Source organism: Cryptomeria japonica, chromosome 5, assembly GCF_030272615.1.
Source record: "Cryptomeria japonica chromosome 5, Sugi_1.0, whole genome shotgun sequence".
NCBI lineage: Eukaryota > Viridiplantae > Streptophyta > Pinopsida > Cupressales > Cupressaceae > Cryptomeria > Cryptomeria japonica.
The window spans coordinates 317383495-317409900 of NC_081409.1; the positions used below are offsets into that span (position 1 = coordinate 317383495).

Here is a 26406-nt window from a genome sequence, read left to right on the forward strand (position 1 = left end):
TTGGAAGAGGAGGTAGATTTGGAGGAGTATGGTGCAACCTTGGGACTGTGTTTGAAAATGGTACTAAAAGATGAAGACTTGTTTGTGATAGCATCACGACTTGGTGAGCAGGAAGCGGGCCCCAATGCACTCTATCGAGTGATCCCTAACCCCGCGGGCCCACCGTAGGTGAATGGAGAGAAAGTGACATGGTACCAACAGTATGGAGGTCGGTACATAGATGGAAGTTATAAAGGGGTGGGACCGGCACCATTGGTGGACAAAATATGGGACCTGGAATATGTGGGCACGTGTATGCCCTGAGGAGTGTTATAGGAGACTACCGCACATATGTGCATGGTTGCATGACTCGGAGATCAAAGTAAGACCTCAGGAAGATCCCATTGGGGTGAAAAGGAAAATGTAGGACCTGGATAATGAGAGTGATGTTGGCGAAGGACCGAACAAGAAGATAAGGGAGGAAGGAATCTGCAATAGAGTAACACTGAGGAAAAGGGTGAAATGTCGTGTGCAAAAAGCCAAGTTGTGTAAACAGAAGAAGATAGTACGAGCTCTCGAAGAACAGGCGGTACAAGGAGGCTACAGAAAAAACAACCAGAAGAAGCAAATTGACAAGCTCTGCGGTAAATTAAAGGTACGAAGGCTACAATTTAAGAAGTCTTGCCAAGTAAAAATATTAAAAAAAATATTTAAAAAGAGGAATATTAAAGACAAAAAAAGCAAGGCAAGTATTCAAAATTAAAGGGGAAGGGTCAAGAGTTATTAAGAAATTAAAAGAAAGGGGACAAATATTAAAATTGAACAATGAAAAATTAACTATGGGAAAAAACATATTATTTCATAAAAAATTACTAAAGTATAAACTTGTAACCCTAACCTTGGCGATAAGGAACTTTTATAAATCCTCCAAGAAACCAATTCATAGCACAGTAAGCAGCGAGGAAAGGCAAGAAAAAGAAAAAGCTGCAAGGATACAGTGGGAAGGAGAACAACAACGAACATCACCGCACAACATTGTACGGATTGATAAAGGCCACACTAGACCATCGTACGGTTCCGTACATCACGCATGAGGAACAATTGTACGGATTCCACAACAAAAGCGAGGGTTGGGAGACAACAAATCATGCGGGCAAACAACTACCACCGTACAAAGGGAGGAATTCAGTACTGTTGTGACCATTTCACACATCACCCCATTGGAATGGGAACCCCCTCTTTTTCGCTTTTGTTTTGCTTGTTCTTCTCTCTGCTTTTAGGTTTTTGAGTGAGTGAGTGGTCTGTTTGGGGTAGGGCTAAACCTTAGGGGTTTCCTTTGAATGTTTTTTAAGCTGGGTCCAGGCAAATTTTGGAATTTGTTAAGCGTCCTCCCGAGGATTGTGATTGTTAAATTAAGGTGTGCCTGTCAGGAGAGTCAGGGAGGTCTCAGGTTAGGTCTAGATTCAGGGATTTTTTGGGGTAAAATCCAAATTTTGTCTAAGTATTAGTATTTTGAAGATGAAACTATGTATTCTTGCCTAGGTAAATTTTGATCAATTTTGGAGGTAAGATGATGCCTGAAACAGAGAAATCGCCCCTGTCCTTCACTGGAGGCCCAGGGCGAATTTCATTCTAAGTGCAATTTCTTGTTTTGAGAAGGCTTGTTAACTGGTTCTTGGCCTTGAAGATGACCTAACTCTGCCTTGTGAAATGATTGGAGACTTAAATTTTGAATATTTTAGCCAGAAAGGGTGAAATCGCTCCTGTCCCTTGCTCAGGGTCCAGGGCGAAAATGTTATTTTATGCATATTTGTCACTGACTTTTCTATTTTGTTTTGTGCAAGCACTCCAGGAGAGATGATTGGACGTGCTTTGATGCTTTTGAAGGTTTGAAGGCATGGAAATGAAGAATTTTGAAGGATAAAGGGAAAAGGCGCTCCTATCCCTCTCTGAAGGACCAGGGCGAAAAGGCTTATTTGAGTCATTCCTGACCTTGTTTGGTCAAATTGAAACATCAAAGGCATGGTGGAGAGATGATTGAACGTGATAGAGCATCCAAACTTGATTAAAGACAATGAAATGATGGAGTTTTGCCTAGAAAGGTAAATTCGCTCCTGTCCCTCCCCAAGGGTCCAGGGCGAAATTCTTTATATCCACATTTTTAGACCTTTCTTGGACTTGAACTCTTATTCATAGCGTGTAACAAGATGAAATCTTCCCTAGCAAAGACATTTCATGGTGAAAGATGAAGCATTTTGGCCTAGAAGACAAAGTTCGCTCCTATCCCTCACTGAAGGTTCGGAGCTTGATTTTCGAATTTGCACTATTCTTGCACGATCAAAATGATTTTATGATTTGAAGAGATCAAGGAAAGCATGATCTATCCGTTGAATATAATTTGAGTAGTCAACAGAGGAGGAAATCAACCCAAATGACAAAAGGCGCTCCTGTCCCTCACTGAAGGACCATGGCGTTTTTTCAAGATTCTCCTCTTTGTTTGAATTTTTGAGGCAAAGCCTGACTTGGATGGGAGGGAGAAATGATGTTTTATATCTTAGGTGCAATTGGGAGTCTAAAGAACAAGGAAATATACTAAGAAGTAAAAAGGCGCTCCTGTCCCTCTCCAAGGGTCCAGAGCGATTTTCTAAAAGTGCCATTTTCTTGCAAAGACAAGGCAAGTTTTGTGATTGAAATGAATGGAAGAAGGCATGTTTAGCCCGTTGAAGATAATTTGGAAGGCTAACAAGGGACGGATAAGCTTAAAAGTGAAAAATCGCCCCTATCCCTCTTTGAGGGACCAGGGCGAAAAACATATTATCTAGCCTTTCTCTCCAAGATTGGACAAATCTAAGCCAAGGCGCAAGTTTGAAAGGATGTTTAAAATACCTTGAGGTGGAATTGAGATGCAAGGACCACAAATTTTGATGATAATAAGGAAAATCGCTCCTATCCCTCTCCAAGGGTTCAGGGCGAAATTTCCAAGTATGCCCCATTTACCTTACGTTTTGAGATGATATTTTCGTTTCCAAGACTCAAGAGGGAGTGAAGTGTGATGTTCTATGCCTTGAGGGTAATTTGAAGATTGAAGCGATCAAGAATTTGCACAAGGACTCAAAGCGCTTCTGTCCCTCACCAAAGGTCCAGAGCGATTTTTACAAAATCAACAATTTCCCTCCAAGATTACGCTAAGGCAAGGTTGTGCAAGATGAGAAATGTCTTCTAAAACATGGTGAACAAGGATTTGCCTCCAAAACTTGATAATCCTAGGCTAAAATGCAAAAGTCGCTCCTGTCCTTCACTGGAGGACCAGAGCGAAAATCTTTGGAGAACCTATTTTGCCTTGCAAAAGCAAGTTGAGCATGCATTGAATGGACGAAGGGGATCATTGCTTACCCCACAACGAGAATCGACAAATAAAAGGTGAAGGATTAAGACCGAAAGTGGAAATTCGCTCATGTCCCTCTCCAAGGGTCCAGGGCGAAAAAGTCCTAAAGGCTCTTTCCTCCTAGAGATCAAATGAATTAAACTCGAGACTCCAATTAAAAATGCCATTTTAAAAGCCTAGATGAAGTTTTGAACGTGGAAAATAAGGAATGCAAGGCCTAAATTAAAAGTTCGCTCCTGTCCCTCTCCAAGGGACCAAGGCGAAGTTAGTGGCATTCATTATTTTTTACCATATTTGGGCGTTAATATCCTCCAAATCGCATTAGATGCCAAAATTGCCAACTTCAAAATATTTGAAAAAATTAATTAAATTGGCATTTAATAAAGGCGCATTGGTATTTAATAAATTTTGAGCCTTAGAAAATCGAATTTTTATTATAAAGGCATTTAAATTTAATTTTTGTGAATTTAAAATTAAAAATGGAGCGCTTGGAGGCTTATTTTCATTTATTTTATCAAGTCAGCTTCTCCTTTTTGCAATTTTATTTTATTTTTTTGGCCTATTTTGCCAAGTCGGCCTATGGGGAGCAAAATGGTAAGCGCCCTATATAATAGGGATGTTTTGATCAAGTTTAATCAATCATTCACTCATTACTTCAAGTGCAAATTTGGAGAGCAAGAGGAAGTGCGAAAGCTGGTCTATTTGGAGCGAATTTATCCCAGGTATTGAAGACTAGAGGTGGTGGAGTTGATGCTTGTAAAGACTAAAGGAGGCGCATTTTGCTAAAGGGAAAGCTTTGACCTACATTTTGCCTAGCGAATTCTCCTATTTTTTGCATCATTTCTTAGAATTAGTACTCAAGTGGAGGTGTCAAGATGGCGACTCCAAAGGCAGGAGCATCTACTAGTCGTCCAACTCTCATGAAGGAAGATCAAAGGAATGAAGAATTGGAGACCAAGATCGTGTCCAAGTGGAGCAATATTGGAGATACCAACTTGGGAAACTTCAGTGTCAAGAAGTTTCGAGAGGTCCCTTACATTGGCAAGCCGTCACCTGTCGCAAAGAGAATAATTGAAAGTGGCATCATCAGGGCGGCCGGTTTCCCTCCAGCGGTCCAGTGTCATGAGCTGATGATCGAGTGTGCCCGCTATTATGACTCACAATCAAGATCAATTGTATCCAAGGAAGGGAACACTTTGGCTTACCTTTCAGAGGAGGCTATAAGTGAAGCTCTCCATCTTCCAGAGCATAAGGATATGATTTACAAAAGCCTAGAAGGAGCCAGGTCAATGTATGAAGATGATCCAGACACTTGCTTGAGCATCATCAATAAGAATTGGTTACTCAAAAGTCGTCCTCGCCTGAGCAAGATTCCCAACACACCACATAGGATCGACTTCCAGGAGGAATACAGAGATTTGATAACTTTGCTCAATCGAGTTACAGGGGCTCCTCAGGCCTTCTACTTTGAGAAGTGGATGTTCTACTTCATCCAAGTGATAGTCCAAGGGAAAGGAACAATTCATTGGGCTAGAATTATTAGCCATTGCCTGGACGTGCAGTTAAGAAGACTAAAGCCTACCAAGTCATTTCACATGAGCTTATACGTCATATATGCCTTGATCAGGAGTTTCGAATATGCAGGGCTACCTCACAGAGGAGTGATCGAAAGAAGACTGGGAGAAGTGAGTTTGTGACTCTTATGTTCATTTGCATCATTGGAGATACCAACTTGGGAAACTTCAGTGTCAAGAAGTTTCGAGAGGTCCCTTACATTGGCAAGCCGTCACCTGTCGCAAAGAGAATAATTGAAAGTGGCATCATCAGGGCGGCCGGTTTCCCTCCAGCGGTCCAGTGTCATGAGCTGATGATCGAGTGTGCCCGCCATTATGACTCACAATCAAGATCAATTGTATCCAAGGAAGGGAACACTTTGGCTTACCTTTCAGAGGAGGCTATAAGTGAAGCTCTCCATCTTCCAAAGCATAAGGATATGATTTACAAAAGCCTAGAAGGAGCCAGGTCAATGTATGAAGATGATCCAGACACTTGCTTGAGCATCATCAATAAGAATTGGTTACTCAAAAGTCGTCCTCGCTTGAGCAAGATTCCCAACACACCACATAGGATCGACTTCCAGGAGGAATACAGAGATTTGATAACTTTGCTCAATCGAGTTACAGGGGCTCCTCAGGCCTTCTACTTTGAGAAGTGGATGTTCTACTTCATCCAAGTGATAGTCCAAGGGAAAGGAACAATTCATTGCGCTAGAATTATTAGCCATTGCCTGGACGTGCAGTTAAGAAGACTAAAGCCTACCAAGTCGTTTCACATGAGCTCATACGTCATATATGCCTTGATCAGGAGTTTCGAATATGCAGGGCTACCTCACAGATGAGTGATCGGAAGAAGACTCGGAGATGGAAGTGACTACAAGTTAGTCAATGATACCTTCACGATGAACATCACTAGGATATTGCAAGGCGGGATTCACAATCGACTATCTCTAGATGCACAAGAGCTTGTAAAGAGGTATGGTGCTTGGTTCATCCAGTTTCAAAAGTTTACATATATCAGAGTTCATGGGTGTCCTTCGCCTCCCTACATGTTGCCGAGGTATCCGACAGACAAGATAGTGCTACTTGAAGTGACTAGGTAGTTGGCAGCTTATGCGAAGACATTCAGACACAGGCATGGAAGTGGAATTCCCGTGCCCATCATATTGGGGAATTCAGTTGAGGTATGTCCTAATGCTCAAGCCTTGGATGATGTAGAGAGGGAATTGGCTTTATATTCATTCACGTTCTTTGCCTTGAGGGAGAATTTTGATCCTTATGGTTATATGGAAGAAACAGCTGGTAGGAAATACAAGCACGAATTTCAGGTAGAGGATTTTTGGATGAATCTCTCAAGTGATTTAGAAGTGAAAAGAAAGATGCATTCCAGATTACCTTTAGATTTCATCAGAAAATGCAAGGTTTATAGAGTGGCCGATCAAGCTCAGGAGTGGCAGACATCTCCAGTCATCCTATGACAGAGAGGACAAAGCAGTGAAGATAGATTGGAACGAGCCTGAGGTTTCAGACTTGAGAGCTTTGATGGCTCCAGTTTTGTCATGTACTCGTAGATGGGTGGACGTACAACATCAAAAGTTAAGAGAACAGAACGTACCAATGACTTTTACTTTGGAGGAAAGACCAGAAGAAGGAGGAGCAAGCGCAAGTGAAGACAATTCTTATCCTAGAGGCGTGAAGAGGAAAGAAAGACTTGAGAAAAGGGAACCCTCCAAGAAGAAGCAAGGGGCCAATCGAGATCGCTCATCAGGCACATCTTCTCGACATGAGAAAAGGACAAGTCAAGTTGAAGGACAAGAGAAGACGTTGCTTGAGGTTGACGAATCTATGGAGTCGATGGTACAGAATGATAAGCCTGAAAAGGGGCAAGCACCTCAGCATTCATCAAGTCAATCTCCCCAAGTCAATGAGATACATGAAGAGAGGAATGATAATGAAGTGACATCCCCTCTCCGAGAGGACGAACCATTGTTTAAGGAAATACAAGTTAGAGAGACGAGATCCGCCATTCCAGATTGGTTGAAGGAGAGACTGACGAGGGTGATTGTGATTGAGGATGAAGATGATGTGATTGACTTAGAGGGCCTTATAGGAAATTCTCAAGAAGTAACGGAGAAGAAGAAGGCCACCAAGATGTCCAAGGTGATCGGAGATGAGACAGGGTCCAGGAAATTGCAGATTGCTACACCAGTAGTGGACAAGTATGAAGGTGAAATTCTCGCAGAAGAGTATGATGTAGAAACATTTGAGCTTGGTCCACTCGTTGCTGAGCAGACACTGGATGAGGCAACCGATTCATTTGAAGCACTTAAAGACAAGCTTAAGGAAGAAATGGAAAAGAATAGAAAGCTTGAGAGAGAGAGAGGTGCTTGGAGAGGCTACTTTAGCCATCTCAATCAGCCCTTGGGACGTCAGGATCCAGCAGTGTCTCCTGTGCAAGCACTTCCCCTTGAATCAATTGGCGAGGCAGAAAGAGTCAAGAGCTTGGTTCAGCTTATGAGCTCTTGGATTGACAAATCCCACACAGTAGCCGTTGAATTTACAACAAGAATGATGCAGACAATCCACCGAGCTATCCAAGTCCTTGAGATCGTCCACAACCTGATGATAACGGTAGCCGCTTTCGCTCACACTAGGGATATTATCATTCCTGTTCTACAAGTGATCAGGTAAACACCAAGGAAGATCCTAGCACAAGAAAGGATAATGGATGGAGGAGCTCATAATTTACTCCAGTGGTCAACTCTACTCCAGATGAAGGAAGTTCTTTTCGAGGACATCAACACCAAATGCAATCAAGTTGAGGGCATCATCCATCCAATTCAGGATAAGGTGTTTGAAGTGTTGTGTACCATTCTTGGCAGGAGGATCGAAGTCGAGACAAATGTGGACCTTCAAGAGTTGGAAGAAAGAGTCAAGGTCATCTTTTGCAAAGATGAGAATGTCATCACAAATGAACAACGGGATCTAATGTTCACTACTATGCTCCTGATTGAGAGGATCAAAGAACTCGAACCTAGATGGGAAGCTGCTCTTCTCAAGGCCTTTGATCAGGTTATCCATTTAGAGGAACGAATGAGGAATCTTCCCGAGATTCCTATTGCTGATATTGAAGGAATTGTGTCCAAATTCGTTGCATATGCTAAGAAAGAACATTGGAAGGGGAATAAGGTTCTAGAAGAGAGGTTGTTATAAAATGATGTGGCATCTTAATTATCATTGGTCTATGTTCCCTCGATTTTTGTGCCAATTAAATATTTGGCTATGCATTTAATAATGTTCAACTAAAAAGGGAACTTTTTGTAACAAACCCTAATTAGGGTTTAGGTGTCAAAATCTCAGCCGTTGATCTTCTTTTGATCTGGGTCGTTCATTGTAATTAAGGATGCTATATATACCCTCACTCATTTTCATTTTGAACATTAGCAATTAGAAATTAGAATATTAGAGCTTTTGGAGAGAAGAAAGTTATTTTGTAGCAAGATTGAGCATTGAAGAAAGGATTTCAAACAATTGTTGTCTATTTTGGCTTTGAGATCAATAAAATATTGAAGTTATAGTGTTTTATTGCAATTCTTGTGGCTATCTTCATGGTTGTTTGCTTTCTTGAATCATTCTCAGTCGAAGTAGTATTTAAGTTTGAAGGACTAAGTGTTGGGCTTGATCTTTGGTGAGATTCACATTCCAAACCACCAGCTTCTTACTGATTGTAAGGACGCCTTGTGTGGTCAACTGGAGATATCTAGATTGCTTGAACCTTCGATCATTATTGAACTATTGATATGTACCTTCATGGCAGTGTCTATAATTCTTGATGATTAGAAAAATCACTAATCACCTTAGAAGATCGCATCAATTCCAGTAGAGTTGTAATTCCTTGGCAATACTGAAATTGGTAGAATCTTACCAAGTCTAGCCTACATTGAGTCATTCTTAGGGTTAGATTAGATTTCATCTCTTGCAAACCCTATCTTTTGATCGTTTTTGAGAACCTGTTAGTTTTAGGAAAATCCTGTTCCTGCAGATCGAAAACATAAGGCCCCTTGAAGAAACAGCATTTACAACGACCACTGGTGCTTATCCACACGTAGAGATCCTACATCGAAGAACCTTGAAGTCACCCTGATTGATCCTTTTTGCGATATCTTCAGCATTCAGAGGCTTTACTCAAGAGAGGATAAGGTACCCTTGGGTATTTTATTCTGTGTTTGATAGTGTACAAAATACACGTCAACAAGTACTTACAAAGAAATCATAGTATGGAAATCTGGTAACTTGTACATCCCTAGGAAAACCTTGTATGGTTCCGTACACACAAGCGACGAAGAGAGTCCATACGGATTCAATCCGTCCATAACCGTACACGCAACAATTGTGCACGGAGAAATTTTGTATGGCTCCGTACACGCAAGCACCTAGGAGAGTTCGTATGATAGAGAAATTTTGTACGGCTCCGTACACGCCAACACCCAAGAGAGTTAGTACGACCTCGTAAGGACGTTAGCACAACGGAGGAAATTTTTGTACGATCAGCGGAGAAGGGGAAATTTCCATACAATCAACGGAGATGGGGGACAATTCGTACGGTTCCATACGGGCAACATCCGTTGAGCAAACTAATCCGTACGGTGAGCACCTGAGAGTGTTGTACGACACCAAAATTGGCAATATGGTGAAGACGAGTTGGGGTGACCCTAGCCGAACAAAAAAATCGGACCATTATAATAATGGTCGGGGGCAGGAAAAAGTTAAGGGAAAAGCATAGAACCCCAAGCAGACATCAGTGATGGTGACAAGTACAGGAGAGCCCAATAGCAGCAGTAAGAAGGCCAAAGTAAGGCCAAAAATTCAACGTGACCAGTAGGAGAAAGTGACAGTGGACACTTTAACATTTGAAAGTGTCATAGGAAGTGAATGTCGCACCTGGTGGGAGTAAACCCCTCCGGACTATGCATTGAAGAAGTCTCTCAGGAAGGCCGAACTAGACCACGCCATTCAAATGCCGACCTTCTACATAAAGGAGTTTGAACCGGTTCTCCGAACCATGGTGGTTGGCTACGAGCCCCGCAGACAGAAATCCGTTATAGAGTACCAAGGCTGCACTATCACAGTTTCCTTCAAGCCGCATGACTTCCAGAGGGTATTTGGAATTCCAGACATAGGAGAGTCCACGTCGAAACCAACCACCAAAATGACGAAGGAGAGGAAAGATTTTTTGTTGAGGTTGGTGTGTCGTAGCAATTTGACTCCTGCAGAATGGAAGAGCTTGTGGGCAAGTAGCAACAACAAAGGGCTAAAACGCTCCTTCATTGCCAATGGTGATTGGCGGTGTCTAATGGACTTGGTGAAGAGCAGGCTGATAGGGGCCAATAGGGCTTTGGATATTGCTATTTGGATGATAAGCCTTATGAATGGGCTCAGCTTGGGTAGGGTGTATAATTGGTCACAATTGCTCTCGGATAGAATCCATGACTTTCTTTCCCTGGAACATAAAATATTCTACATGTGCCACCATGCCATCTACCTGTTCTTGGAAGTTGTCTGTACGCAGGTACCCTCAGAGAAGTGGGGGAAATTTCAGCCACAGGGAAGAGTAGAGCCAAATAAACCTGCCATGTACTACTGGATTCACTGGGACACTCTCGGCGGTGACGCCATCCAGCCGGCTAGGAAGAAGAGGAAGCAAGACGTAGAGGAGGAAAGTTCGGACGAGGATACAAAAGTGGAAGAGGAAGAGATCGAAGATTTGGAGAGCCGGAGGGGTGAGGAAGGTTTCTGGATGGCACCACACAATGTGGACTCGGACAAAGTTGAAGAAGTGGAAGTGCAACCAGAAGGAGGGGAAGGGGTAGAGCGGCCCACGGCTGAGGGAGGAGTACAGGCACATGAAAAAACTTATAGCGCATGTAAAGTTTGCAGCCCCAAAGTTACCCCCTTCGGCTCACTGGTACCTTCGCAGGTATTGACAGTGGCCACGCCAACCCAGTCGGTATATTATTTCAAAATGTTTTCGAAGGATCCCCACGGGCACCAGTCCGAGTGTCCTTGCCCTAGGTTGCGCTAGCCATCGGAGGGGTAGTACAGCCGAGGGACAAAGCTGCAGGGGTGGTACAGTCAGCTGAGGGAGCCGTACACACACCTCCGACAATTCACTATACAAATGACACGGTCGTACGAATGGCATCACCTTTGAGAGATGTACGAATGACAGTGATAGCACCTTCGAGTGGAGGTGTATCGACGACAGCACCTTTGTGTGGAGATGTACGGGTGACTATGGTCGAAGGCATAGTACAGAGTGCATACAGATGAAGGGTCAATACAAGAACTGGTTGTACTGGATGCTCTCGTGGCAGGGGAGATAGATCAAGCACAAGACGTGGATGCATCCCTGGACAGTTGGTTGGGGAAGTTTGCCCTTGCACCCCACGCACCACCTCCCCCTTCACCACGCACAATGGCAGTTGGCCAGGAGCAGATTCAGGAAGAGGGGATCGGAAACATAGGGCAGACCCCGAGGAAGGGGGAGAGTGAACAAGAGAATATGCATAGTGTCATCAATTTGGAGGATGAGAGCTTCCAATTTGGGAATAGCAGGATGATGGACACAGGGTGGCCACCAGGGAAGGATCCCTCTGGGGTTCTTCACATTTCACAGCCAGATTCATAGGATGCGGAGTTGCAGAGCTTTACAAAGGTAGCACGAGGCATCGCTGACCTAGCCTTACCCGTAGATGCAGGAGCCCTACCAAAAGCGGAGAAGCTTCTGGCATTTATGACCTCCGAATGTCAGGAGTTCACACAACAGTTTGTCCAACATGGCTGGCCAGCAGTCGAGACTCCTGAGATGGTGGCAACCTGGCGGGGCACACACATCATGCACGGCCAAGGGGCACTTGGCCCCACCTTGCAGGGTATAGAGAGCTATATTTCCAGATGTAGTGGGCCCAAGCCGAGCAACGAGCTAATAAGGAAGAGGTTGTTGGACTCCAGAAGGAGCTAGATAAACATATAGAACTTGCTGCTGTGGAAAAACAGATTAGAATTGAGCTAGAGAAGGCAGTTGCACTCCAGAAGACCTGTCTGGCTGAACAGAGTGTTCAGATGAAGACATTGGAGGAGAGGGTATCGAACCTGACATGTGAGGTGGAGCAGAAGGATAAAGATCTGATGGAGGCAGCTTTCATGGTGAAGAAAGCTCGGGAACACCAGTTGGTTGCTGAGAGGAACCTACGGCTCCACACAGAGCAACTTCAGCAGTCCCGGCAACAGACTCCAACTTCTACCACCCCAGGGATGTCTTCACATCCCTCTCAGTCTTAGTTTTCAGTTTTGACCAGCTCCCATTTTGTCTTCGACTACTTTTGGTGGGGGGGGCTGATGTTAGGCGGCAATTAGGCTAATACTTATAATTTTGCTAAGTTATGTTTTTGTGTAATAAGACAGCCGTTGGTTCCCGTAGGGGTTAGTCAACAGTTGTGACGGTTGGCATCTCCACCAACCGCTGGGTCTTATATAGTGCAATGTAAGGGAACCATGGCAATGTTGTTAATGTACTAGTTTTGGAATGCAATAAAGGAAACATCTTTCTGCCATAGTGTTGTGACTGTGACTGTTAATTCATGTTCTGAATATAATTGAAGTTGCTGGGTATATGTTCTGTGTGTACTTCCTGTTTATTCCGTGAACTTGAACAACTCACCATAGGGAGTAAACAGGTGTCTTCATCTGCAGCCCTGAACATTTTATGATTTTTATAAAATGAAGCAATGACATAAGACAAAGATATGAACAAACAACAGGCAGAGGATTTCAATGCTATGGGATAAAGAGTACAAAATTTCAGGCAGATATTTCCTTCATGAATATTTGTATGCTGAATACAAAAATCAGAACTAAAAATGCTACTAAAGCCTGTCCGAACAGGCCTCATTGAGACTTACAAAGTAGATTGGTAAAGCTCATTGTCCTCTCATTCAATGGATCCAACAAATTTTCAGCTAGAAGAATGGATCAAAAAATTGAACACAATGTATGAAGAAGCAATCAAATTTGCGATACGTCCCCTTAAAGGGGCTGCACACAAATGGTGATATCACGGCCTAGTTACTCCAGGACACAACCATATCAACACCTATGAGGAATTTTGTTAGAGATTGGAAAAGAGATTTGAAAGGCAAGACCTTTAAGAGCTGAATTTTATAGGATATTAGTGCTGGTATTTGGTGTATCAGAAAAGCACCTAGTGCTCCTTTTCATGGAAGGGTCGAAAGAGCCCCTCAAAGGTCTAGATAAGGCCCTTTGCCTATATTTATTGTAGGAAACCATTAGACGGACCTTAACTCTAACTGCCTTATCTCTACTTACTCTAAATTGTTGACATGGAAGACTACTACACCTAGCCAATCCTTTCAAGAGTCTATTATTGCAGGTGTGGATACAGGGGCACCACAACATTAATTGAGGACCTAGCACACATCTTTTTCACAAATTTCCAGAGTTGCACTCTGTCAACCCACAACAAAAGCAAGGCACACCTATAAGAGTCTACAACAATAATGCTTTACTTTAATGCAGTGTTCCATGGGCATTGGGGACGGGGAAACGTGGGGACGGGACGGGGGGACCAAGGGCCTAAGTTTGGGGACGGCGGGGGGATGCTGGCGAGGGGTGGGGGGGGGTGGCGGGGGTGGCGGTGCTGATATAGTTATACATATACATATAGTACTTGAAAAACTAGTTTTGAAAAGATGTATGACAGTATTATAGTATAAGAATTACATTTCAAATGAGACTATAGGAAATTTGAAATACTAAATCTAAATACCAAGATTTCTAAGTTGTGTTGTTATAGTGAGCCTAATCAAACTCGGAGATTAATTTTCCCTACTTCTATTGGTGCGGTTTCCCCCTATATTTTTCAACGGGGGTTTGGGGGCAGCGCCCCCAAGTTGGCGTCGGGTGTTATTTTTCTATTGGCCCACGTCCAATTAGGGTTACCCGGAACCCCTTAACCCACCAAAAGTCACTTTTAAAAAAATAAATTTAAATTTAAACATTGCATATACGTGGGGGTGACAGGAGAAGTCTAGGCATCTCCATGTCTCTTTGGGAGACGCGGAGACGTCTCCCCATCTCCGGCGGCGCTTGGGTGGCGGTGGCGGGACGGCGGGGGATGTCGCATCCCCATCCCGGAGATGTCCCCATCTCAGAGACGCGGCCAAAAAGGGGGGGGGACGCGTCCCCGTGGAACATTGCTTTAATGAACCTTGGAACCCAACACATAGGTGCTTGGGGATGGGGAAACTGCATTTGATTGAGGTATACTCCAATGATGAAAGAGAGCATGGACCATGCACGGTGGTGTAGAGTGTGGAGAGGAATGAGGTATCATCAATAGGCATGGCAATGGAAGGTCTTCCATCACTAGAGGGAAGATGCCACTTGGGAGTGGTCTGATATCCTCAATCATCCAGCCTTGTCTCACTTGAGGACAAGCAATCTTGGGAAGGGAGCACTTCTAATGTCCCTTTTTTGACCCACAAACACTAAGCTATTAGTAGTTGACATGGATTGGGGTTGATTACGTCCTGTCAACTGTAATATGATGCCCCGTTGTTCTAATTTAATTAAAAATACCATGTTATTTTAATTTTTTGTATGATCTTTCAGACTAGACAGAAGGTGCAGAAAGGGTATGTTTTTGGTTTGTTTTGTTGATGAATCAGCATGAAAGGACAATGAATTGCAACAATAACAAATTCTGAAATAATGTAAATAACATGCAATATAGGAGCAGAAATTTCCAGATTTTGATGCTGATCAAAATAATGGTTTTTTCATCAATAAAATAGCAACCCAGTTCATTAAAAACCCCTATATATCAAAACCAAACATACCCAAAAAAGTTGACTGGAACCCACTGCTATAATGAAATCAGACCTGCAAACTCCGTGATTTGGGCACCACTTTCAACTCTGAGTGCCAATTGCCAATGAAATGAAGAAAGGATGTTTGCAGCACCTAACCACTCAAATAGGTCTGAACAAACCCTTCAAAACCTGCCCAGATAGCTTCAACAAATATGCAACAGCCCTGTTATTGAATGAATCAATTATTCTGATAAACCCTCGCGTTGCCTGTATGATGAACACCTCAGATCTCCTAGACTGTATCCTTCAACAACGTAGAAGGTTTCATCCTCACTAACCCAAAAGAAAGCCTCCAGAGAAGCTACAGCCAAACTTCAAACATGAATTATTACAAACAAAAAAATGCATTCCTGTTTATAGAAATTGGATGCTGCCACCACAACTTGTTGCTTGAGACAAAATCCGCAGGGTTATTTTGATCGGATCTCTTGAGATAAAACTCTTTAAGATATTAGGTAGCCTAGGGCAGCATTGAGGTTATATTCAACAGTGCAAGGCAATAGCAAGCTCATTCTGAGGTCTTTTACAGTACCAGGCAGCAGCAAGCACTATGCAGAGTGATTAGTACATGTATTTCAAAAAAGACAAATTAAAATATATACATCTACTGTTAGAATCTTTTCTGGGTTCACTTTCTGTGTATTTAGACTAGTTATTACCATCTTTTTGGGGTTTAATTTCTACGTAATTAGACTGGGTTAGTACAATCTCTGATCTAAGTTAGGTGTTAGTCGTTAATATCCTTTGACAATGGCAAGTGATAGGATCCTGTTGTGACGTATTCACACATCGCCCCATTGCAAATGGGGACCCCTACTTTTTTCACTTTCTAGGGTTTGTTTTCTTGGTCTTTTAGGTTCTTGTCTATTAACCTTTGCATTTGGGGAGTTGTCAGAGGGATCATTAGATAGCAGGCTCTGCTTGAGCTAGGATGAGTCAGTGGATGCTCCAGGTCAGGGTCTCTTTGAAGGTCTTCCTTAGGTCAAATTTTGTTCTTGTTGCTAGGTGATGACTGGCTTGAGTTTGAGGAAGTCAGTGAAGCCTTGTGAGTGAATATCATCTTTTAGGGTTTGGGATTGGTCAAATTGATGAGTGATGAAAGTTCTAGACATTGAAATGGTGTGAAGTTGACCTATTTATCCTTCGGGGACGCCTTGGACAAGTCTGGACTTGGAAATTTGATGAAAAGGTCAAAATTTGAGCTTAAACCAAGAATTTCGCTCCTGACCCTTCCAAAGGGTCCAGAGCGAAATTTCACAAAGGACCTAAGATTTCACCTAAGTCATTGGTTGGTTGGATTGATTTGCAAGTATATGGAAGGAAATGCATCAAAAGGTTGAGTCTAAGGCGAAGTCAAGTCAATTTCAAGGTGAATTGAGCCTATAATAGGAATTTCGCTCCTGACTCTTCCAAAGGGTCCAGAGCAAATTCCCCCATAAGACATTTTACCTTGCCCCAAACTAAGAACTAACTCATTCCTAGGCATTATTGAAGGCAAAGCATTTGTTTGGATAAAGAAATGTGGGAGATGAAGTCAAGATTTGAGCCTAAGGGTGAATTTCGCTCCTGACCCTTCCAAAGGGTCTAGAGTGAAATTCTTGTAGGATCCTATTTCCTCACAAAATCTTGAAGTAAAACGCCAGTTTGAGAGCAATATGACTTGATCATGATGGAGAAAGGTTTAAGAAGTTAGATCCAAGGCAAAAACGGGAGGAAAGAAGTAAGAAATGAGCTCAATCATGAATTTCGCTCCTGACCCTTCCAAAGGGTCCAGAGCCAAATTCCCATAACCTCTATGTTCCTCCTTGTTATGGCCAAGTTTTTTGACTTCTAAGGCATGGTTGGAAAGGTTTTGATGTGTTTTTGCTTTTGAATGGTGGATTGAGGCAATGGAGTGGTGAAAATCAACCCAAAATAGGAATTTCGCTCCTGACCCTTCCAAAGGGTCCAGAGCGAAATCCTCAACTTGACCCTCTATTTTGCCTAAGACATTGAAAAGACCTTGTTTTGAGCTAAGTGGATGGCAAATTGACTTGATTGTGGTAAGGAGAAATAGGTTTGATCAAATTTGAAGGTGAATTGAATGGAAGAAGTGTGAAATCAACCTAAAACAAGAATTTCGCTCCTGACCCTTCCAAAGGGTCCAGAGCGAAATTCTCCATAGACACTATTTTCTTCCTTGTTTGGACCAATATCCTTGTTCCTTGGACATAGTGGGGGTATATTGATATACTCTTGCCATAGGAAGTGATTGAAAGTGAAGAAGATGAAGGATTTTATCCACAAATATGGATTTTATCCAAAGGGTCCAGAGCGAAATTCTTCAAAGCACCTATTTTCTCCTTGGATGAGGTCAAAACCTTGGTTCCTATGGCGTATATGGAAGTGGAGTGATGTATATTTGCTTGGCAATGTAGATTGGAGTTCAAGAAATGAAGGATCAAGCCTAGAATATGAATTTCGCTCTTGACCCTTCTAAAGGGTCCAGAGCGAAATCCTCAAAACCTTCTCTTTTCTCCCAATTTTGTGTTGAGCCAAGCATTGATCAGGATGAATTGAACTTGAAGATGTCCATAGGTGTGTATTTGAATGGGTTGTGAGTCCAAAAAGTAAGGATTTTGAGCTAAAACTTGAATTTCGCTCCTGACCCTTCCAAAGGGTCCAGAGCAAAATTCTAAGATAGCCTAAATTCTTGCCAAAAAAACACTTTGAAATTGACATCACTTAAAGGGCTAGTTGTGAGATCATGATGGGAGAAGGTTTGAAGGTTAAGTCCAAAATTGTGAAATGTTGAAAATGAGGTCTAATTGAGCAAAGTAGCAAAAATCACTCCTGACCCTTCCAAAGGGTCCAAAGCGAAATTTCCTATAGGGCCTGTCCCTAGAATGGATCCTAAGCGAATTCCATTTTGATGCCTTCTTATTAATGATTTAAGGTAAGAAATGCTATGATCGGGATAAATATATCATGTGTACTTAATCATCTTTTGGTTTGTTTTGTAGATGGTAGAGGATCAGGCCAAGACAAGGATGACCTATTCCAGTCCCATCATCATCAAGGACAATCCAAATGCATGGAGGAAGACTTCAAGTGTTCGAGAAAAGCATTGGGAGATTTCAAGTGTGAAAGGAGTTCTAAGATATCCTCAAGGACTCCATTCTACCACATAAAAACCATAGGATGACAAAGAAAAATGACCTTACCAACACTTCAAGGTGAGGTATGCTACCGGAGAAATAAAAACTTGACAGTAAGGAAGCCTCATCAAGCACATAGAGAATCAAGGAGTGCATCATTCATCGCATCAAGGACGAAGGAGGATCAACCAAGGTCAGTTCAAGGGTACAGCGAAGAAGCAGATAGTTTCAGAAGAGTTAATCAAAGATAAGTTTCTCATCAAATATCAACAGATACAAGCAAGTACCAGACAAGGTGGCGTTCCAGTCACCGTTCCTCTAGTCAGACAAGTCCACCTCAACATGTCCAAATTCAGCGTACCTAACTCAACAGTGATGGCACAAACTTCGGTGTACCTACCCCTACTTCCAATTGGTCCACACTCATTGAATGTAATTTTCTCATTGGCTAAGGAGTTTGTTATAGCAAACCCTAATTAGGGTTTTCCATCTTGTAATCCTAGCCATTGAATTGTAAAGAGCTCCCTATATAAAGCTCTGGCTCTGCATTTGTAAAGGGTTAATAGTTGGTTAATAGAGAGTAGAATAGCTAAGAGTTAGTAGCTAGAATAGTGAATAGAATAGCAATTAGAGTAGATTAGGAAGAGAAGGCAAGAAATTGTTGCCTTGATTGTAAATGAACTCCATTTTCATTGAAGTTATGGTGAAGGGTGTTGTTTCTTTGCAATACGCATGGTCTTTTGTTGAATCTTCATTTTAGATGGTAAATAATTAGATTGAATGAAGGAAGTTATCGAATGCACTCGCATGGAATCCGCCTAGTCCAAACCACTAGCCTCTTGCTGACTGTAAGTGCGCCCTGCGTGTTCAACTGGCATAGAATGAACTTAATCTCGAATCGTTACACGTCTATTGTTCATGCATTATCTTGAATGGTGATCAGTGTCTGATGGTGTACGATTTGAACATATTCGAAGCATCCCTTAGAAGATCGCACTGAGTTGGTGTGGAATTGTTCGGTCTGATGGTGAGACCCAACCCAGTAGGACTCCACCTAGTCGTTCATCCATCTTCTTGCATTATAGGTCTTAGATTAGATTCTCCATACCCTGCACCTTTTGATATTTCTTTATCTTCCAGCCAGTAGATAGGATTCACGTTCCAGCAGATCAGACGCTCAGGCATTCGAATGTAAGTCCCCTTGTGATTCCAGCATAATCACATTAGACCACAAAAGCTTATCCACACGTAGAGACCCTACATATAAGAACCTTGGAGTTGCCTCGATTGATCCTTAGGCAAAATCTTCAGCATTCGGGGAAACTTTGTTCAAGAGAGGATAAGATACTTTGGTATTTTATTCTGTGTTTGCATGTGCATAAAAAACACGTCAACAGATCCAAGCTCTACACCAAATCTTTTTTTGCAAGACATAGAAGCCCCAAAACTATTTCTTATTAATCTTGCATGTCCAAGAGGAACTATGTTTCCAGGCATTATATTTACTCATTTTGAGCCAATTAAGTTCACATTGTAAAAAATAATGAAACTTGCAGCTTTAATGTTTGAATGGGGAATCTGTTACATGCTATATAATTTATATACAACAATGATACATATACCTAGGTTTATCCTGCTAGAAGTTTGGAAAACAGTGGCAGCTATCCATGAATGGCATAATGCTACCCACTAGGGAACCTTTTCATAACAACCATCTATCATTCACGGGAAAGCATGATTTCATGAGTTGGTCAATGCCAATTATTTATTCACTAGGTTACTAAACATATCAAAAAAGGACCCCAAGTGCGTACAAACCTGTTTTGACAACTTTTGAAAACTAATTTCAAAGAAGTGTCAAATTTCCCATTTGTAAACATTTGTGTTTAAAGGGTAACTAGATCAAGTTCTTATCCATTCCTGCTTTTAGGCAGATCTATTATTAACAGTTTCAAACCTTAGAGAAAACCTAATGTAATACCCTGAAAGTTTTTCTGAAAGATCAAACAAAACTGTTTGTGTAGGGGCAGATCTGTGTTCATCCAGGTCTCAGTTTTTCTTTTGATGCATACACTCAGAACTTTTAAGAGCATTCTTTTGTTTTTTGGGGCCAAAAAAGCAATCAATGAGCAAAAGAAATCATCGGACTCATCAATTCATTTTGTATTCGTGTCTTTTTGGAATTATGGTGTTTTGGATGACTTAAACCTTGTTTATCATTAGTGATATGGATATGATTCTATTTGCTTCATATTCCATTCTGTTACCCTAAGCACTGATGTTGTTTGATTGATTGGTTTTTTTCACCCATAACTTATCTATGCATCCTACCACTTATTAGAGTGCAGCCTTTAAAAACTATATTAACATTCAACCATATTGCAACTGTGGGTGTGAATTATGACGTGCATCAGTGTGTATAAGTCACTTCCGCCTATTGTATAACGACTGCACCTTAAGTTGCTGCGCTTTTGATTGGCTAAAAAGAGTTAAGAAAAATCAACTTACAAAAGCTGTGATGTTGAGGCAGGTACCTCCAAAGGAATGGCAAAGCCAGATATCATTCTCGAAATCGTACATGTCCAACATAAGTCCCCTCACACCATTCTGCAAATAACCCATAATCTTATCAGACTTAAAATTAAAAGGCTTGAATGAGATGACATCGTGCTGTGAAATCACTAAAAAAACATCTCTCGTACCTTAACTAAATAATTTTCTTCTTTTATTTAATAACCTAGGACGTGTACTCTTTGAGATTTCGTGCGACAAGATGTAAAAGGAACATATCAAGGGCATATGTAACATACATTCAGCTGACTAGTCACGCTATCGTCTTGGTTGTAGAATGTGAAGCGAGCGGTACCCGTGTAGGACCTCTCTCCAACAATTGCATAGGAATTGTGGGTTGTGAGCCATGAATATCTGTTGAAAGGCAAGCCGCCCACCTGACCATATAAAGAACAAAATGAACATGTAGTATAGTGATTGAACAAATAACCTGTAGGGTGTGTAAATCCAATATAAGATAAACTCCTGTAAAACAATGCAATAGGAAAATTGAAAACAAAAAATCTGTAAGATGTGTTGATGTAGACAAAAAAGATATGCTGTGAAGCAAACACTATCTGAGAAGAGGGAATCTGCAAGGTGTGTAACTTAAGACAACTGACCAAAAAGACACAATGGTATTTAGAACCCATCAAATCAAATAAGTTAATCTGTTTGATTATATAACATACGAAGCTAATAACACATCTCCTAGAGACTAATTTGGCCTTAAAGCAATGCAAAGCTACGTACCTTAGAGACAGGGTCTGTGACATTAAACCTAGTGCATCTATAATTCATGTCACCCACAGAACTGCAAGATAAGCATTTAAGCCCATCTTCGCAGTCACTATCTTTGGCACAAATATCATGAACCAGGCAGCTACCCTGGGAACAAGCCCCATTAGAGCCTACTGCTAAAAACAGCACTCCCAATATGCTCACAAGAATCATGCTCTGTATCCCCATTTTGCACGGTTCCCTGCATCAAAAGTTTCAGATAGGAAAAATTGAAAATCTAAGAAAACAATAAAGCGTGTCAAATGAGAAAAAGGAAACTACAACGAAGGGTCAGCTTGCCTGCGGTTAAAATGATGGTGTATGCATGTGTCGTCAGATCGATTAGATCTGATAGAACATTTTCACCAACTATTTTGTTGCCAACACCCAATTCATTAAAAAGGCATATACCAACGAAAGAGTCATTACCAAACGCCTGCTAAAAATTGATTAGGCCATCAAATTATTCTCTCTTAATCGCGTATTCAGCCGTTAAACTTGTGAGCTTGTAGGGAAAGATTCTAGCAAATCATCTGACACAGAGTTCTCTTAATTACTGTAATTTTTATGTGCAGTGACTTGCTAGGTAGGTAGAACAGAGAGTCCCACACGGTTACAATTTGAACTTTCCTCAAATTGAGTTTTATTTGAGACGGGAATCTTAAGGAAACGTGATTAGTGTTTTTTCAACCAGGTATAATACCTATTTACATTGACATCTGTTTAACCTGTGTCTGAATGTTTTTTCTTCTTGGAAATATAAAACAAATCTCATTTTCCCTATCAAATTTGAATGGTTCATTAGTGTACATTGATAATATAATGTTTAATTCCAAGTTTGGCCCATTAGAATTTTCTATGTTATTTTTCTCTCTTTTAGGAGTTTGTTTAATTGAATGTGTTGCTGCTTTGAAGAGTTCAAGATGATTGTTTACTTGACTTTGATATTTTCAATAGTTTAAATGGGTCTTTGAATTTATGTTGTGAAGAGTTCCAAGAAGATTGTATTAACAAATAATTATGTTATTTTTATATCCAGAATGTGATAGTTTCAATATTGATATAGATTAGATTTGTAATGTGAATTTTTTATATTTTATTATTTTTAATTTATTTTAAGAAAGTGTTTTAATATATGTATATTGATAAATGTCATAATTTTATGTGAAGTGATTTATTTTTATATTTTTATATGTTCATTATCTATATATGCATATATTCTGATATATTTATTTAAATCATACATTAATTATGTCCAATCATACACATATCTTAATACATCCATTACCCATCCTAGTTTGACCTTTTTTATGTCTCAAATCATTTTCACAAATACAAGGATAACCTCATGGTCACAAACTTGATACCACACATTTTTATATTCAAACTTAGTCAACTCCTACCTATTCTATTAGTCATTTTGAGCCAACTAAACACAATTTGACATGATTTGATGTCAAATGCTTGTATGTACAATTATTTATTTGCAACGATTTCACATTCAATGATATCTTCTCACATTTAGACCATATATCCCATCTTAGAAGCTTTACAAGGAGAAAAAACATCAGAATAATACTTCAATTTGGTGTTTTAAAATAAATCTCTAAATACTACTAATCTGGATAGAGAAGTAAAGGAAGGCGAGCTAGCACAAAAATATAAAGATCAAATCCATCTAGCAAAGAAAATGAATCCACAAATGTAGAAAGACCTTAAGGTGTAGATTTGTTCCTAAATAGTGTAGAAGTGAAAAATCCAAAATACCAGTACATAGATAGAGAGGTAGTATTATCAATCTAGAGATAGTTCAAAATTTGGCACCATTTTGGAAATAATTCATTCTTCAATCATAGATCTAAAGTACCCATATTTTTCAGATTTACTTTCTTAATTTATCATTAATAGCATGTTTCAATTAGCCTATAGCTCATAATTATTAGTCTAGGTTGATTTTTGTTGAGTTGTAAGCATTACATTTGATTAACCTAGACTTAACATAGGGAAAGGCATTATCATTTACATATTTTCTAAACATAATCAATCCCATGCTATTAAATCTTTCTATTAGGTTTTTCCCTCCATATTGAGATCTTTTAGTCAAATTTGTATGGTTCTTTTCACCTTGTTTTAGATTTGATTATCCTTTCACTCTTGTGCCTTATTGTATTTATATTATTACATCCTTATCTATTAGGTTTCTTAGCTTTATGATGACATATTGGTAAAAGCACAAATTTGTGTAACATTTTAAGCCAACTAAAATATTTAAATATTTTCAGCCGAAGAGGTTTCCAATTGGAATAAATTTGATCAAAACCACATGGCCTATATATGACTCACAAGGTTTCAAGTGAAACCCTTTCACCCAAAACCCAGATTTATATTGTTTCCATTGTAAAATTTGGGTTGGTGCAAATTTTGCCTTTATAATTTCACCTAAGACTATTTCGCTCAAAACTATCTATGTGGCTGCTTAGTTGGCAACCACCTCATTATTTTTTAGAACTTTTTGAAAAAAAAATTCACTTCTACTGAATTTTTATTCAGCCAAAATGAGTTTTTTTCAAAAACTAAACATACTATTTTGTAGAGCTCAGCATCAACAATCCAAACATGTATTTCTTTAAAATTTTAATTTTTTGTAATATATATTTTTTCTAAAATATTGCAAGTAGTTTATTAAAATTAAAAATGAGGTTGATTAGAAATTAAGAGAGAAATACTAAACCATATTAAAATATTTTGCAAAATATATGGTGCATTAGAGGATAGAAGTATCTCCAAAGGGTATAATTGGTTGTTTTTTATAATAATGAAATATTAGACACAAATTGACTCCAAATGAAAACTATCAAAATTTGGTATGTTTGACTTTAAAACATTATTACGAAGAAAATATACTTAGTTTTAATTTTTTTTCCATGCACTAGATATAAATGTTATCTTTTTGGAAAATAGAAAATAGGGAAAAATACGCTTGTTTTCATTTTTTTGGTGACGTTAATTCGATCTCCCTTTTTTGAATTTTTTAGCAATAATTTTTTTTTCCTTTAAACATATCAATTTAAAAAATAATATGCATTTCATTAGTTTACATCATTTTGAAATTCAAAATAGAAATGCCACTTTTATGTGGTCAAAGTTGAACATTTTTTGTTGTTTTGGACATTTCCTTTATAAAAGTGTGACATAGGTTTGTACTTTTACCCATCTAATAATCTACCCTAGTTGCCCATGGGTACCATTTTAGAGTTTCACTTTTAGATCTAATTTACCACTATAATTATTTAACTTTTCAATATAAAAGTACACTTATAAGCTTTATATCTCTATCTTTTATGCATGCCATGAGCTACTCATGATTATACTCTTCCATTGGAAAGGAGTCGTCATAGAACCCTAACATGGTCATCCTATTTCATGATAATGAGACTTGTTCTAGTGGTCAAGTTAGAAAAATCAAGACGATAACCAATATTATGAGCATGATGCTTGTGCAACTAAGTAATGTTTTACAAAAAAAAAAGTGGCTAGTTTGACCAAAGCTTAAAATCCATTGTAACTAGCTAAAATATATAAATAAAAGAATTTTACCTCTAAACTACATGTTTTAGAAGTCTTGCAAATTATAGGGGCCAAGATTGCTTCATCTATATTATTTTTGGTGCATCCACTTCCTCCCCTTAGTCTACTTTTGACTTACCCTCTATCATTACTCCTTCCACTAATCTATATCATACCACCCTCAGTGATACTAGTGTCCCATCACATAGTTTTTGCTCTTTCTCCACCTACTCTCTCATTATGGATTACTTTATTTCTATAACCCAAATGTTGTAAAAATTTAATGCCTACTTCCATCACTATGCAACCTATCACAACTCGTCTTTCTAGTGTCATTTCTACTTCATCCACACCCATATTTATAAACATAGCTACTAATGTTACACCATCCACCCATATGACTGTTATTTCCCCTTCTCAAATCTATGAGTCATAATATCTTTTTATTGTTAATAGGATTTTTTTTTTTCATCATATGATTCATCCGTACATGTCCATACCCTCAATCCTTACCTCATTTTCACATGCACCAAACACAATTCTACTCTCTACTACTACATTTGATACAATAAGACTCAACAAATCTTGAGAAGAAAATTAATGAAAATAAAAAAGGATTATATCGCATATAACCCTTTGTATTACACATCATTAGCTTTTGAGTATGTTACTTATGCATTTCCTATAAGGTTTGTGGCTCCTAGATTTAAAACATACAATGAAAAAGAAGATCCAAGCACTCACATATAATTATTTACAATGGTTTGTATTGACTTCGTGTATACTGATAAGATTTAAACCAAGTTATTTCCATGAACCTTGAAGGATTATGTGCTTTTGAGTATGTTACTTATACATTGCCTACAAGGTTTGTGGTTCCTATATTTGAATTATACAATGAAAAAGAAGATCCAAGCATTCACATAATTCATTATAATGTTTTGCATTGACTTTGTGTATAAGGATAAGATTTAAACCAAGTTATTTCCATGGACCTTGAAGGATTATGCTATACAATGGTTTTGTTCATCTGCTCTTAGTGTCATAAAATGCTTTGATGACATTTCTACAACTTTATTATAGCATTTTATATAAGAAAAAGTGTAAAGATCATGTAAATGGTTTGACTAGATACATAAAACAAAGCAAAGAACCCATAAATGATTATGTCATCCACTTTTAGTCTTTTTGTGAGAACTAAGACAATTTTATGATGATGGGGTTATAAGTTGTGCTTCTTGGGGGACTACTTTAGATGGTAATCAATATAAATGTATATTGAAGTAACTTCCCCCCTTATAAAGATATGTGCACACACTTAAAGAATCTCGAAGTAAAAACTTTAGTATATAGTAATTTGAAATATAGATTATTCTCCCAATCATGTTACTATTTGAAGTTTCAAAAGTTAAGTGATTCTTGAAAGGGTGGCGATATGAAGGAAAATGTTGATTATGTTACTAGTACTACTTTTCCTTTATTTAAACCAAATGTACTTAGAA

General features: G+C 39.6%; 1 protein-coding gene across 1 annotated transcript in view; it reads right to left on the reverse strand.

Moving 5' to 3' along the window:
- Positions 1-22019, reverse strand: part of LOC131062733 (PI-PLC X domain-containing protein At5g67130) — a 46621-nt gene extending 24602 nt beyond the window's left edge. The window contains exons 1-4 of the mRNA XM_057996458.2: positions 21638-22019; positions 21311-21539; positions 20818-20955; positions 20516-20614 (exon numbers count right to left, since the gene is read on the reverse strand). Coding sequence (XP_057852441.2) covers positions 20516-20614; positions 20818-20955; positions 21311-21526 — 453 coding nt within the window. The 5' untranslated portion in view covers positions 21527-21539; positions 21638-22019. The remainder of the gene's footprint in view (positions 1-20515; positions 20615-20817; positions 20956-21310; positions 21540-21637) is intronic.
- Positions 22020-26406: the final 4387 nt, after the last annotated feature.